The 13072-nt window shown below is 48.3% G+C and overlaps 1 protein-coding gene across 1 annotated transcript in view; it reads right to left on the bottom strand.

Moving 5' to 3' along the window:
* The window catches only part of PPIL2 (peptidylprolyl isomerase like 2), a 92258-nt gene extending 81327 nt beyond the window's left edge, over positions 1 to 10931 (bottom strand). Inside the window, exons 1-2 of the mRNA XM_075321167.1 lie at positions 10814 to 10931; positions 5120 to 5169 (exon numbers count right to left, since the gene is read on the bottom strand). Coding sequence (XP_075177282.1) covers positions 5120 to 5169; positions 10814 to 10845 — 82 coding nt within the window. The 5' untranslated portion in view covers positions 10846 to 10931. The remainder of the gene's footprint in view (positions 1 to 5119; positions 5170 to 10813) is intronic.
* Positions 10932 to 13072: the final 2141 nt, after the last annotated feature.

Genomic DNA, 13072 nt, shown 5'->3' with positions numbered 1-13072 from the left:
TGCGACCAATCCTGAACTAAGGCGTCTGCCGCCAGAGCTCTGTGATCTTGAGACCGTGCCATGAATGTCGGGACCTTGTTGTTGTGCCGGGACGCCATTAGGTCGACGTCCTGCATCCCCCAGCGGCAACAGATCTCCTGAAACACGTCTGGGTGAAGGGACCATTCCCCTGCGTCCATGCCCTGGCGACTGAGAAAGTCTGCTTCCCAGTTTTCTACGCCCGGGATGTGAACTGCGGATATGGTGGAGGCTGTGGCTTCCACCCATAGCAGAATTCGCCGGACTTCCTGGAAGGCTTGCCGACTGCGTGTTCCGCCTTGGTGGTTGATGTATGCCACCGCTGTGGAGTTGTCCGACTGAATTCGGATCTGTTTGCCTTCCAGCCACGGCTGGAAAGCCTTTAGGGCAAGGTACACTGCCCTTATCTCCAGAACATTGATCTGAAGGGAGGACTCTGACTGAGTCCAAGTACCCTGAGCCCTGTGGTGGAGAAAGACCGCTCCCCACCCTGACAGGCTCGCGTCCGTCGTGACCACAGCCCAGGATGGGGGCAGGAAGGATTTCCCCTTCGACAGAGAAGTGGGAAGAAGCCACCAGTGAAGGGAAGCCTTGGCTGCCCGAGAAAGGGAGACGTTCCTGTCGAGGGACGTCGACTTCCTGTCCCATTTGCGGAGAATGTCCCATTGAAGTGGACGCAGATGAAACTGCGCAAAAGGAACTGCCTCCATTGCTGCTACCATCTTCCCTAGGAAGTGCATGAGGCGCCTCAAGGGGTGTGACTGGCCTTGAAGGAGAGATCGCACCCCTGTCTGTAGTGAACGCTGTTTGTCCAGCGGAAGCTTCACTATCGCTGAGAGAGTATGAAACTCCATGCCAAGATATGTCAATGATTGGGCCGGTGTCAGATTTGACTTCGGAAAATTGATGATCCATCCGAAACTCTGGAGAGTCTCCAGAGCAATGTTCAGGCTGTGTTGGCATGCCACTTGAGAGGGTGCCTTGACAAGCAGATCGTCTAAGTAAGGGATCACCGAGTGTCCCTGAGAGTGCAGAACTGCTACTACTGTTGCCATGACCTTGGTGAAGACCCGTGGGGCTGTCGCCAGGCCGAAAGGCAGTGCCACGAACTGAAGGTGTTCGTCCCCTATGGCAAAACGCAGGAAGCGCTGATGCTCTGGAGCAATCGGTACGTGGAGATAAGCATCTTTGATGTCGATTGATGCTAGGAAATCTCCTTGGGACATTGAGGCGATGACGGAGCGGAGCGATTCCATCCGGAACCGCCTGGTTTTTACGTGTTTGTTGAGCAGTTTTAGGTCCAGAACAGGACGGAAGGATCCGTCCTTTTTCGGCACCACGAACAAGTTGGAGTAAAAACCGTGACCCTGTTGCTGAAAGGGAACAGGGATCACCACTCCTTCTGCCTTCAGAGTGCACACCGCCTGAAGCAGAGCATCGGCTCGCTCGGGGGCGGAGATGTTCTCAAGAACCGAGTCGGAGGACGAGAGCTGAACTCTATCCTGTAACCGTGAGACAGAATGTCTCTCACCCAACGGTCTTTTATCTGTGGCAGCCAGGCGTCGCAAAAGCGGGAAAGCCTGCCACCGACCGAGGATGCGGTGTGAGGAGGCCGAAAGTCATGAGGAGGCCGCTTTGGGAGCGGTTCCTCCGGCGGTCTTTTTAGGACGTGACTTAGACCGCCATGAATCGGAGTTCCTCTGATCCTTCTGAGGCCTTTTGGACGAGGAGAATTGAGACCTGCCCGCGGACCGAAAGGACCGAAACCTCGATTGTACCTTCCGTGGTTGAGGTCTGTTTGGTTTGGACTGGGGTAAGGATGAGTCCTTTCCCTTGGATTGTTTAATGATTTCATCCAATTACTCACCAAACAGGCGGTCGCCAGAAAATGGCAAACCGGTTAAGAACTTTTTGGAAGCAGAGTCTGCCTTCCATTCACGTAGCCACATGGCCCTGCGGACTGCCACCGAATTGGCGGAAGCTACCGCCGTACGGCTCGCAGAGTCCAGGACAGCATTAATGGCGTAGGACGCAAACGCCGACGCCTGAGAGGTTAAGGACACCACTTGCGGAGCAGACGTACGTGTGACTGCATTAATCTGCGCATGACAAGCTGAGATAGCTTGGAGTGCCCATACGGCTGCGAATGCTGGAGCAAAAGACGTGCCGATAGCTTCATAGATGGATTTCAACCAGAGCTCCATCTGTCTGTCAGTGGCATCTTTGAGTGAAGCCCCATCTACCACTGCAACTATGGATCTAGCCGCCAGTCTGGAGACTGGAGGATCCACCTTGGGACACTGAGCCCAGCCCTTGACAACGTCAGGGGGGAAGGGATAACGTGTATCCTTAAGGCGCTTGGAAAAACGCTTATCTGGACAAGCTCGGTGTTTCTGGACTGCCTCTCTGAAGTCAGAGTGATCCAGAAACGTACTCAATGTACGCTTGGGAAACCTGAAACGGAATTTCTCCTGCTGAGAAGCTGCCTCCTCAATTGGAGGAGATGGGGGAGAAATATCCAACACCTGATTGATGGTCGCTATAAGGTCATTCACTATGGCGTCACCTTCAGGTGTATCTAGGTTGAGAGCGGCCTCAGGATCAGAATCCTGATCTGCTACCTCCGCTTCATCATCCAGAGAGTCCTCCTGCTGAGACCCTGAACAGTGTGATGAAGTCGAGGGAATTTCCCAGCGAGCCCGCTTAGGCGGCCTGGGACTGCGGTCCGTGTCAGAGACCTCACTCTAGGACCTATGGGTCATCCCAGGAGCACTTTGCTGCTCCAACTGAGGGGGGCCTGGGGTCAATGATTCAACAGTGCCCGGGGCCTGAGTCACCGGTCTGGACTGTAAAGCTTCCAGTATCTTAGCAGACCATTTATCCATACTCTCAGACAGTTTGTCAGCAAATACTGCAAACTCCGTCCCTGTCACCTGGACAGTGGTAGCAGGTGGTTCCACCTGGGCCACCAGTAGCAGAGGCTCCGGCTGAGTAAGTGCCACAGGGGCCGAGCATTGCACACAATGAGGATCGGTGGAACCTGCCGGTAGTATAGCCGCACATGAGGTACAGGTTGCAAAGTAAGCCTGTGCTTTGGCACCCTTGCTTTTTGCGGACGACATGCTGTTGTCTCCTCTGAGTACAATCCAGGAGGGTATATAGCCAAAAATCAACAGTGCGACCGTACAGTGTAAATGTATAACATATAAGCATATATATATATGTACACTTCGGCACTCAGTGGGGCCAGCACCACAGGTGCTGCTTACCGACCGCTCAAAGCGGTTGTGCGATCACCAGATTCCCTGCCTGGGCCTCCCAGAGCTGTGTCTCTCCTCTCCAGCGTCAGAAGTGCTGACAGGAATGGCTGCCGGCGTTCTGTGGGGAGGAGGGGGCCGTGGGCGTGCCCTAGAAAGTGCGGGAATCTGATGCCCCACTGTGCTGAGTGAGGGGGAGGAGTATACAAAGTATGCTCTAGCCCTCAGCGCTGACGTCCTGTGCAGCGTCCCGCCCTTCCCCTGACTGGCAGGCCTGGGGGCGGGAATATGCGATACTAGGCCGCAAAAGCCGGGGACTAAAGTTATAAGCGCGGCCGGCAAATAAGCGCGGTCGGCGCGGTAGTCCCCGGCGCACTAACACACCCAGCAGTGCTGCAGTGTGTATGGCACAAGTGCTCCATACGCGGTCCCCCAAGGGGACACAGAGTACCTCACAGTAGCAGGGCCTTGGCCCTGATGATACCCGGCTCCTGTCCAGCAGATTCCCCAGGGGCTGCGGAGGGAGCACGGTCCCAGTGCCTGGAGACCGATTAGGATCCCATTTCACCCAGAGCCCATTAAGGGATGGGGAAGGAAAACAGCATATGGCTCCTGCCTATGTACCCGCAATGGGTACCTCAACCTTAACAGCACCGCCGACCAGAGTGGGGTGAGAAGGGAGCATGCTGGGGGCCCTGTTGTGGGCCCTCTTTTCTTCCATCCGACCTAGTCAGCAGCTGCTGCTGACTAAGATGTGGAGCTATGCGTGGATGTCAGCCTCCTTCGCACAAAGCATAAAAACTGAGGAGCCCGTGAGGCACGGGGGGTGTATAGGCAGAAGGGGAGGGGCTTTACACTTTTAAGTGTAATACTTTGTGTGGCCTCCGGAGGCAGAAGCTATACACCCAATTGTCTGGGTCTCCCAATGGAGCGACAAAGAAAACATCTCAATACTTAGCTTATGAGACGCAGGGCCAAGTCCCTGAGGGATGAGTGCTCCGTCCGGCAGGGTCCTTAAAGGGCTGCGGATGGAGACCGGTCTCCTGCAAAGCAGTGAGAACCGTGCTGGCTCCCACTTCAAGCCAAAGCCCGAGGGATGGTGAAGGAGCGTGGCATGAAAGGCTCCAGCCTTGAAATCAACCTTAACAACACCGCCGACACAGTGGGGTGAGAAGGGACATGCCGGGAGTCCAGCTTGGACCCGCTTTTCTTCCAACTCTTTAAAATCAGAAATCATATGAGAATGCATGTGTGGATGTGTGCCTCCTGAACACAAAGCATTGAACTGGCTAGATTTGGTTATCCAGGGGGTGTATATGCTCGGAGGGAGGAGCTACACTTTTTAGTGTAGTACTTTGTGTGTCCTCCGGAAGCAGAAGCTATACACCCATGGTCTGGGTCTCCCATAAGGAACGATGAAGAAAATCACACTGCACTCGCGGTACACCGGTGTACCATGCATGCAGAGCGAGAATCACAATAGCCGGCTATGGAGGAGAGAGGGAGATAAATCCCTCCCTCCCCTCCTCCGTGCCAACCCGCCCCTCTACACAGCCAGGCCGCCCCCCGCAGCTGAGGTCTGCTCGCACGGTCGGACTTCAGTCGTAGGGATACTAGCATGACACTCGGCTCCTGCTGGGCAGCCAGCGCGAGCCAAGTGTCATGCGAGCTTCGCAGTAGTGCCCCGTGTGGCCCCGGCCTAAAGGAACAAATTGGTGCAAATCCAAAAAAAGCTAAAAAAACATGAAACAAAATGTGCAAATGTAATAACGACTCAGGCCCTATAACTATAATTTTATACCACCAGTGGGAAAGTTGCTTTCATTGCACCATATAGATCATACCTGCTTTCTTTCCTCCATAAAAGTTGGTGTACTCTGCACAGGTGATGTACCTAATAAAACAGCAGAATTGTACATTAGCAAAGAAACAGTAATGCCGTCATATAATCCGTAACCAAGAGCAATCAGCCAATCAGGATCTACCCAAAACAATAGCAATGCCATAAGAAAAAAATAAATAAATAATTCTTCATGTGCACATACAATCAATAGGGATCACTAGGATACTCGTCAGAAATAATCTGCTCCCCTGTCATCATTTCATTTATCTGCTATTATTTGGCTTATTCTCTATAGAATGCGCATTAATTGAGTCGCACATATTTCATGTATTTGCATCTTATGTCTTACCCTAATAATAGGACCTGATATTGGGTGATCTTTCTGCATTATTATAGCCATCCCATTATCATGCTTCGCTTTTTAACCCCTTCAGCCCCCGGGCACTTTCCGTTTTTGCGTTTTTGTTTTTTGCTCCCCTTCTTCCGAGAGGCGTAACTTTTTTATTTTTCCATCAATCTTGCCATATGAGGGCTTGTTTTTTGCGGGACGAGTTGTACTTTTAAATGAAACCATAAGTTTTACCATATAGTGTACTGGAAAATGGCAAAAAAATTCCAAGTGCGGAAAAATTGCAAAAAAACTGGGATTGTACAATAGTTTTTGGGATATTTTATTCACCGTGTTCACTATATGGTAAAACTGATGTGTGGGTATGATGCCTCAGGTCGGTGCGAGTTTGTAGACACCAAACATGTATAGGTTTACTTGTATCTAAGGGGTTAAAAAAAATTCACAAGCTTGTCCGAAAAACGTGGCGCACGTTTTGCGCCATTTTACAAAACCCGTAGCGTTCTCATTTTTCAGGATCTGAGGCTCAGTGATGGCTTATTTTTTGCGTCTTGACCTGACGTTCTTAACGGTACCATTTTTGCGCAGATGCTACGTTTTGATCGCCTGTTATTGCATTTTGCGCAAAATTTGCGGCGACCAAAAAACGTAATTTTGGCGTTTGGAATTTTTTTGCCGCTACGCCGTTTACTGATCAGATTCATTGATTTTATATTTTGATAGATCGGGCATTTCTGAACGTGGCGATACCAAATATGTGTGTATTTTTTATTTTTTTAACCCTTTAATTTTCAATGGGGTGAAAGGGGGGTGATTTGAACTTTTAGGTTTTTTTATTTTTTTTTAATTTTTTAAAACTTTTTTTTTTACTTTTTTTTTTTATTTTACTAGTCCCCCTAGGGGGCTATAGCGATCAGCAATCTGATCGCTTTGCACAATCTGCAGATCTCAGCTACAGAGCTGAGAACTGCAGATTTGCTGCTTCACTTTCAATGCCGGCTGTATTCCGGCATTGAGAGGAAGTGACTCATGTTAGCCACAGGCGTCATCACATGACTCTGTGCTACCATGGCAACCGCCGAAAGTCACGTGATCATGTCACGTGACTTCCGGCGGGGGCGGGGTAAGTCACTGTAATGGCGGCGTCCATATACATATCGCTGCCAAGACTTTGGCAGCGAAATGTAAGGGGTTAATGGCCGCGGGTGGAAGCGATTCCACCCGCGGCTAGCAGGCACACATATCAGCTGTTGATAACAGCTGATATGTGCGCCGATCGCCGCCGCCCGCCGGCGGCAGGGGGCGGGGCTTACCGGAAAACGATCCATGACGTATCTAGTACGTCATGGGTTGTTAAGGGGTTAAATGTTTGTCCTTTTTGTCATGAAAATATTTTTTTCTAACAAATTATATATTATTAACAACTACTTTAATGTGCATCTTTCTCTTTACCTTGCATATAATATGTACGGTCCAGTAGCACACCATTGATTTATATACTTACATTTTGCTGTACCCACCGTCTATTGCTCTGAAATATGTGAAGCCGTCACACTTGGGTTGGGAGAGCCGCAGTCAGTCCAAGCCCTGCGGTCCAATCTTAGGCCAGTTACAGATGTCCGTGTTTCAGATACGTTTGGCGTCGGTTTTTAAAAACAGATGCCTCACGTACCCATGGTATTCTATACTGGCACTCACATATCCGTGTTTTCACATGGACCGTGTAACCCCCACGTGGCCCCGCACGCACACACGGAGATAAGTCCGTTTTTTTTCTCTGGATCATGGAGGTCACACGGATCGCACACTGATGTGATCCGTGTGACATCAGTGTGACACATACCGGAGAAAACACGTCTCTTTGAAATGAAAAGATTTTCTATATACACCTGTATCTTTGGATGCTGTCTTCGGCTCTGCTGTCTCCTGCTTCTGACCCTTGCTAATTATGCTCCTTGAATATTCACTGCACCTCAGACCTGGAAGCAGAAGCATCGCCGAAGACAGCATCGCTGGTGACAGGTGAGTATCCAGCAAGGAGTGTGTGCAGTGACGTCCAGAAGGTCATCCGAGTTTCCAATGAACTCTGATGAACCCGTGAAGTCACCGTCATGACACCCACTGTAGCGCGGGTGTGTCATCAGGAGGTCAGCAGAGTTGGAAAATTGGAAAACTCCGATGACCTCCTAGACGTCACTTAACACACTGGTTGCTGGATACTCACCTGTCACCGGCAATGCTATCCCAATGAACATAATGAGCAAAATTAGCGGGGATCAGAAGCGGGAGGTAGCAGAGCCAAAGACAGCAGCACTGGATACAGGTGAATATAGAATATCTTTTTATTTCAAAGACACTCCGGCACGTGTCACACTGATGTCACACGTATGACTATACCCATGCGTGTGGCTTGTACCTGATCAAACATGGACGTCTGAGACCGCCCTTAGACTGATTTATAAAGTCCTCTGATTGCACCCTTATGCATAGAATCAATAAGGGAACAAAAAATATTTCCCTTTTTTTATACCAAAAATTTAAAGATTTTAAAGGGAACCTGTCAGGTCCAATAATGCTGTTAACCTGCAGATATAGGGTTAATCTGCAAATTAATAGCAAATTGAAGATGCCCGGCCACGGTAGTGAAAGTGTCGCACCAGGGAGAAAATATACCGTATTGTACCAGGGAGGCACTGGCTTTCGGTCATGAAGACTAGTGATGGGCAGACCCAGACCGCAGTTTTCCCAAGTCCCGCATCCAGATCAATACCCAGAATCCCTGGCCCAAGTCCGGCACTCGGGAAAATAAAATACAAATAATGGAAAAATTAAGAAAATAAGAATGAAGCAAGTGTATCTTAGTTACCAAGGCTCAGTCGTGGCTGTAGCTGCTCGCGTGGCCTATCCTTCACTTCCTGGGCCGCTCATTATTGCTTATCCATATGCACTGCTTTCCCCGCCCACCAACAGGGTATTGGTATTCTCAGGCTGCGGGGGCCCATGCTTATTGGTCCACCCCAGACTAAAAATAGCAGCTTGCAGTCGCCCAGGATTGTCGCCTCCATTAGATGCGACAAACCCGGTACTTTACCTGGCTTTTCCCGATTGTCCTGGTGCGGTGGCAATCGGGGTAATAAGGGGTTAATAACAGCCCACAGCTGTCACTAAGCTTCAGATTAGTAATGGGAGATCTCTATGAGACCCCCCATTAGTAATCTGTAGTGAAAGTAAATAAACACAAACACCAAAAAAATCCTTTATTTGAAATGAAAATAAAAAAACCTAAAAAAAACCCACCCTCTTTCACCAATTTATTAACCACCCAAAACACTCCTGCAGGTCCGACACATCCACACGACGATCCTCATAGCACGTGGTCATAGAACAATGACCTCCCGCTATGAGTTTTTGGCAGAGAATGAGCAGCGAGATCAGCGGTGACATCACTCAGGTGATTTGCAGTCACATCACATCCTATTCCTGTGATTGCAAATAGCCTGAGTGACATCACCACTGATCGCGCGGCTCACTCAGACTGCCTCTGCAGTTATAGCGAGCGGTTATTGTTCTTTGGTTGCGCACTGTAATGTTAGCTGCAGCAGAGCTGAATCGTAATTGGACCTCGTGTGGATTACGTCGGACTTGCAGGGGTGTTTTGGGTGGTAATAAATTTGTGAAAGTGTGTTTTTTGTCTTTTATTCCAAATAAAGAATTTACAGTGTTTGTTACTTTTCACTTAGTGGAGGGGTCTTAGACGCCTGCCATTACTAAAGCACCAGGCCTGTCGGATCTAATGGATGCGACAATCCTGGGCAGCTGCTATTTTTAGGCTGGCGGTGGCCCAATACCCATGGGTCTCCCGAGCCCCCAGCTGTCGAGATTTATTATAGCTGGGTATCAAAATTGGGAAGGGGGGGGGGGCAAAAATCACATGCCATTTTTTTAAATGTATTTCATTTTTTGTTTTTTTTTTTTAAAAATCCCTGCATGCAGTACCTCTATTTTTGATACACAGCCAAGAAAAGTGCATGGCTGGGGGCTGCAGCCGGTATCATAATATAGGGGACCCTATGCCAAATATTTTATTATTTTAATACCATGATCAAATAAAAAAAATCAAATCAAATGACAGATACAAGTAGTGTAGGTGATTGGTTGCAGTCAGCTGACACAGCGCACTCAGGGTAAGGGGTGTGTCTGACTGCAACCATTCACAGGCGCCAGTGGGCAGGGAAAGCAGTGCATGTGGTTGAGCAGTAATTAGCGGCCCGGGAAGTCAAATGTGAGGCCTGGGAGCAGCGTACAGCCGTACTGGAGACTCGGTAAGTACAGTGCCCTTGCTACTATACCTTCTACCACCACTTTTAATAGCCGGATTCTCGTCCCCATAGACTTATATGGGGACCGGAATCTAGCCTGGAATCGGATTTTAAAAACCAGACCACCGGGAATCACCAGTCCCGGTTACATACGAGTCAGCTCATCACTAATTAAGACCCCTGCATGATAAAGCTGGCGGCTCCCAGGTAACAAAGGTTCTCTGTGAGTGCAGGAGGGTCTACAGTCACTGCTCACAGCATGGAGAGTGGCGACTGTAAGCACACCCCGGCACTGACCGACATACATCTGCACTGATGAGATGTCTGTCAGTGCTGGGGCGTGCTTACAGTCGCTGATCTCAATGCAGTGAAAAGTAACTGTAATTGTTCAGCATGACTGACAGTTGGTGGCAATCAGAAGAAATAAAGCTCATTTTCTCCCAAGTGTCTCACTTTCAGTACTGAGGCCTGGCACTTACATAATGCTAATACCCTGCAGATTAACCCCGTATCTCAAAGTTAATAGCGTTATTGGACCTGACTGTTCACTTTAAGACCACCGGCAGTTGTCCGGCTCGTAGACTGAGCATTTCTGCCCACCTGCCACAGAGAGCAGCTGAGCGTCAGGGGTGCCGGACCCCAGCTGATCAGACATTGATGACATCTGAAGGATAGACCGTCTGTGTAAAAGTAGGGGATCACCTCTTTACTGTCTCTGGGTTTAGAACAGACGCCATAAATGCTCCTGTACATGTAATCTGTGGGTGCCTTGGTGCTTTTATGCCTATACTGTATATAGGTCCCATTCACACTATTATGGGATGCTGGAAATGGTGTACACTCAGACTTTCACACCCTATGGCCAAGAATAGGGAGCTTTGTGTTGTCAGAGTTTCTCAATGTAAAAACAGCAGAACTGAGTGTGAACAGAGTCATAACCAGGCAGAGGTGTGACCAGAGCAGAGCCCACCATCTATAGAGGACTATACAAGCTACAACCACGCTCCAGCCATGGGGGCGCACTCACATCTTATCCTTCTGGTGCTGTCTCTTCCCCATCTTCACAGCCGGCTCAGCTACAGTCACAGCCAAACCAACAGCTCCGATTGCTACAACTGTGCCGCACACTTCCGGCCGTCTCCTACCACCACTGCACGCCGGAAGTGACGGGGCGGAAGCGCAGCGGCAGCCATCTTGGGACTCCTAGACTCTGACTGTTATAGAGGAGTAGTAATATGGACGCGCAGAGCGCTGTCTAGTGCTGATCTCCACCGGTGCGGGTCACTGTCGCTGCACTGATACTCTGAACCATCACTTCTTCATTATCTCTCTGTAATGTGGCCGTAAACAGAGATCTGATGATAAACCGAGATACATGAGATAGAAATGATCGTCCCAGATAGTGACTCGTCTCCAGCACACTGCAGTGTGAGGCAGGGATTTATGGATCCCCATTACTAGCAGATCCAGTTCTGCGCAGTTACCGGGGCTCCCAGGAATGGAGAACAATCCACACACACTAAACAGAAAGCAATAATTGGCTTAGAGTGTATTTTTACATTTCAGGTGGGAATTTCAGAGATGAATACTATGTCTGTCATAGAGGTGCGGCTGTAGTGGCTCCAGTCACCGCTCAGTACATAATGCGCAATGGCCGTCACCCCCTGACACTGACTGACAGCCGGCTCAGCACTGCAACCCTACACCGCCAGCTTTCAGTCAGGGTTGGGGGGTGACAGCCGCCACTCTCTGTATACAGAGCAGGGACAAAAGCCACTCCAGCTGCCTCTCTTTGACAGACAGCCCAAGGCTGCTGCGAGGAGTAAAGTTAATCTTGTCCCAGTAGCCGGGCTATTAGTGCAGCGGCCATGCTGCTTCAGAACTCTTATTAACCTTCAAATTAACCCCATATCTGCAGGTTAATGTTTGGGAACTTCACAGGTTCCCTTTAAAAGGGACTTGTCACCAGTTCAAAGTTGCTCCCATTTTATGCCTGCTACTTCCAAATATTCGTTATTTTATATATATATATATATATATATATATATATATATATATATATATATATATATATATATATATAATCTGAAATAGTTCCAAAGATAACGGCCTTTATATTTAATGATATCATATATGGTCTTTAAAAGGGGATGTTGCTCATAGCACCCTCATGACATTTGATGTAAGTTTACATCGTGGTAAGGGGGAAGTTTCTGCAAAATGACGTAAACTTACATCATGGCGATCATGCGGACACCATAGCTGTGCCCACACTATTGCCGGGAGCTCAGCTTCATGGATTTTGTTTACCGGTACCAGTCACACGGATGTCACATGTATGAAACACAGACATCACGCGGATGACCATACCGATACGTGTGGCTTGTACCTGTTTAAACAAATGTGTAAAAGGGTCTAAGTTATAGCGAGCTCTGGCTGTCCCTGCTTCGCTACCAGGCTCTTTAAGCCCCTAAATGCTACGATCAATAGCGATGACAGCATTTAGAGGACTGGGAGAAGGCGTGCGCTCCCTCTCCCACCCGATCGGGACCCCCGCAATATGGTCACGGGGGCATAATTGTTGCCATTGCAACCACAGTTCAAATGGCGACCTCTAGATCTGGCAGCTCTGGTGGCTTGTTAGGCCATGTCAGCAGCAGCGTCTAACAGGCGTTTTGTCCATGTAACACCAACAGGTGTAATGTATTTGAATACTGGTGCGTTGTAGTACATTATACCAGTGATCAAAGTAATCAAAATTAATTTCCATATAAGGACTAAGTAAAAACCTGAAAAAAAAGTAAAAAATTCAAAAATGTAAAAAATAAATAAATTGAAAAATAAAGAATAGAAAAATGAAAAAGTATTATACCAATAAATATGTATACTTATGTAAAAGCAAAAATAAAAAAGTACACATATTTGGTATTGCTGCATCCGAAACAAACTGATCTATAAAAAACTAGTTAACCACTTCAGTGAACACCGTAAAAACACTAAAAAAACTATGACTTTTCATCATACAGTTGACATAACAGGGGAATAAAACGCAATGAAAGTCATATGTAAATTAAAATGGTATAGCTGAAAATGGCATCTTGTCCCACAAAAACACAAGCTGCCATACAGCTCCGTCAACGAAAACATAAAAAAAAGCTATAGCTCTCAGAATACAGCAATGCAATAACATTTTTTTGCATCACCAAATTGTGAAGGCTATCGTTTTTATTTTTCTGCCAACACAGTCATGAGAGGGCTTGTTTTTTTCAGGATGGATTGGATTGCC

The sequence above is a fragment of the Anomaloglossus baeobatrachus genome, chromosome 1 (genome assembly GCF_048569485.1).
Source record: "Anomaloglossus baeobatrachus isolate aAnoBae1 chromosome 1, aAnoBae1.hap1, whole genome shotgun sequence".
NCBI classification, from domain to species: Eukaryota; Metazoa; Chordata; class Amphibia; order Anura; family Aromobatidae; genus Anomaloglossus; species Anomaloglossus baeobatrachus.
This window is presented reverse-complemented; position numbering and strand designations above follow the sequence as displayed.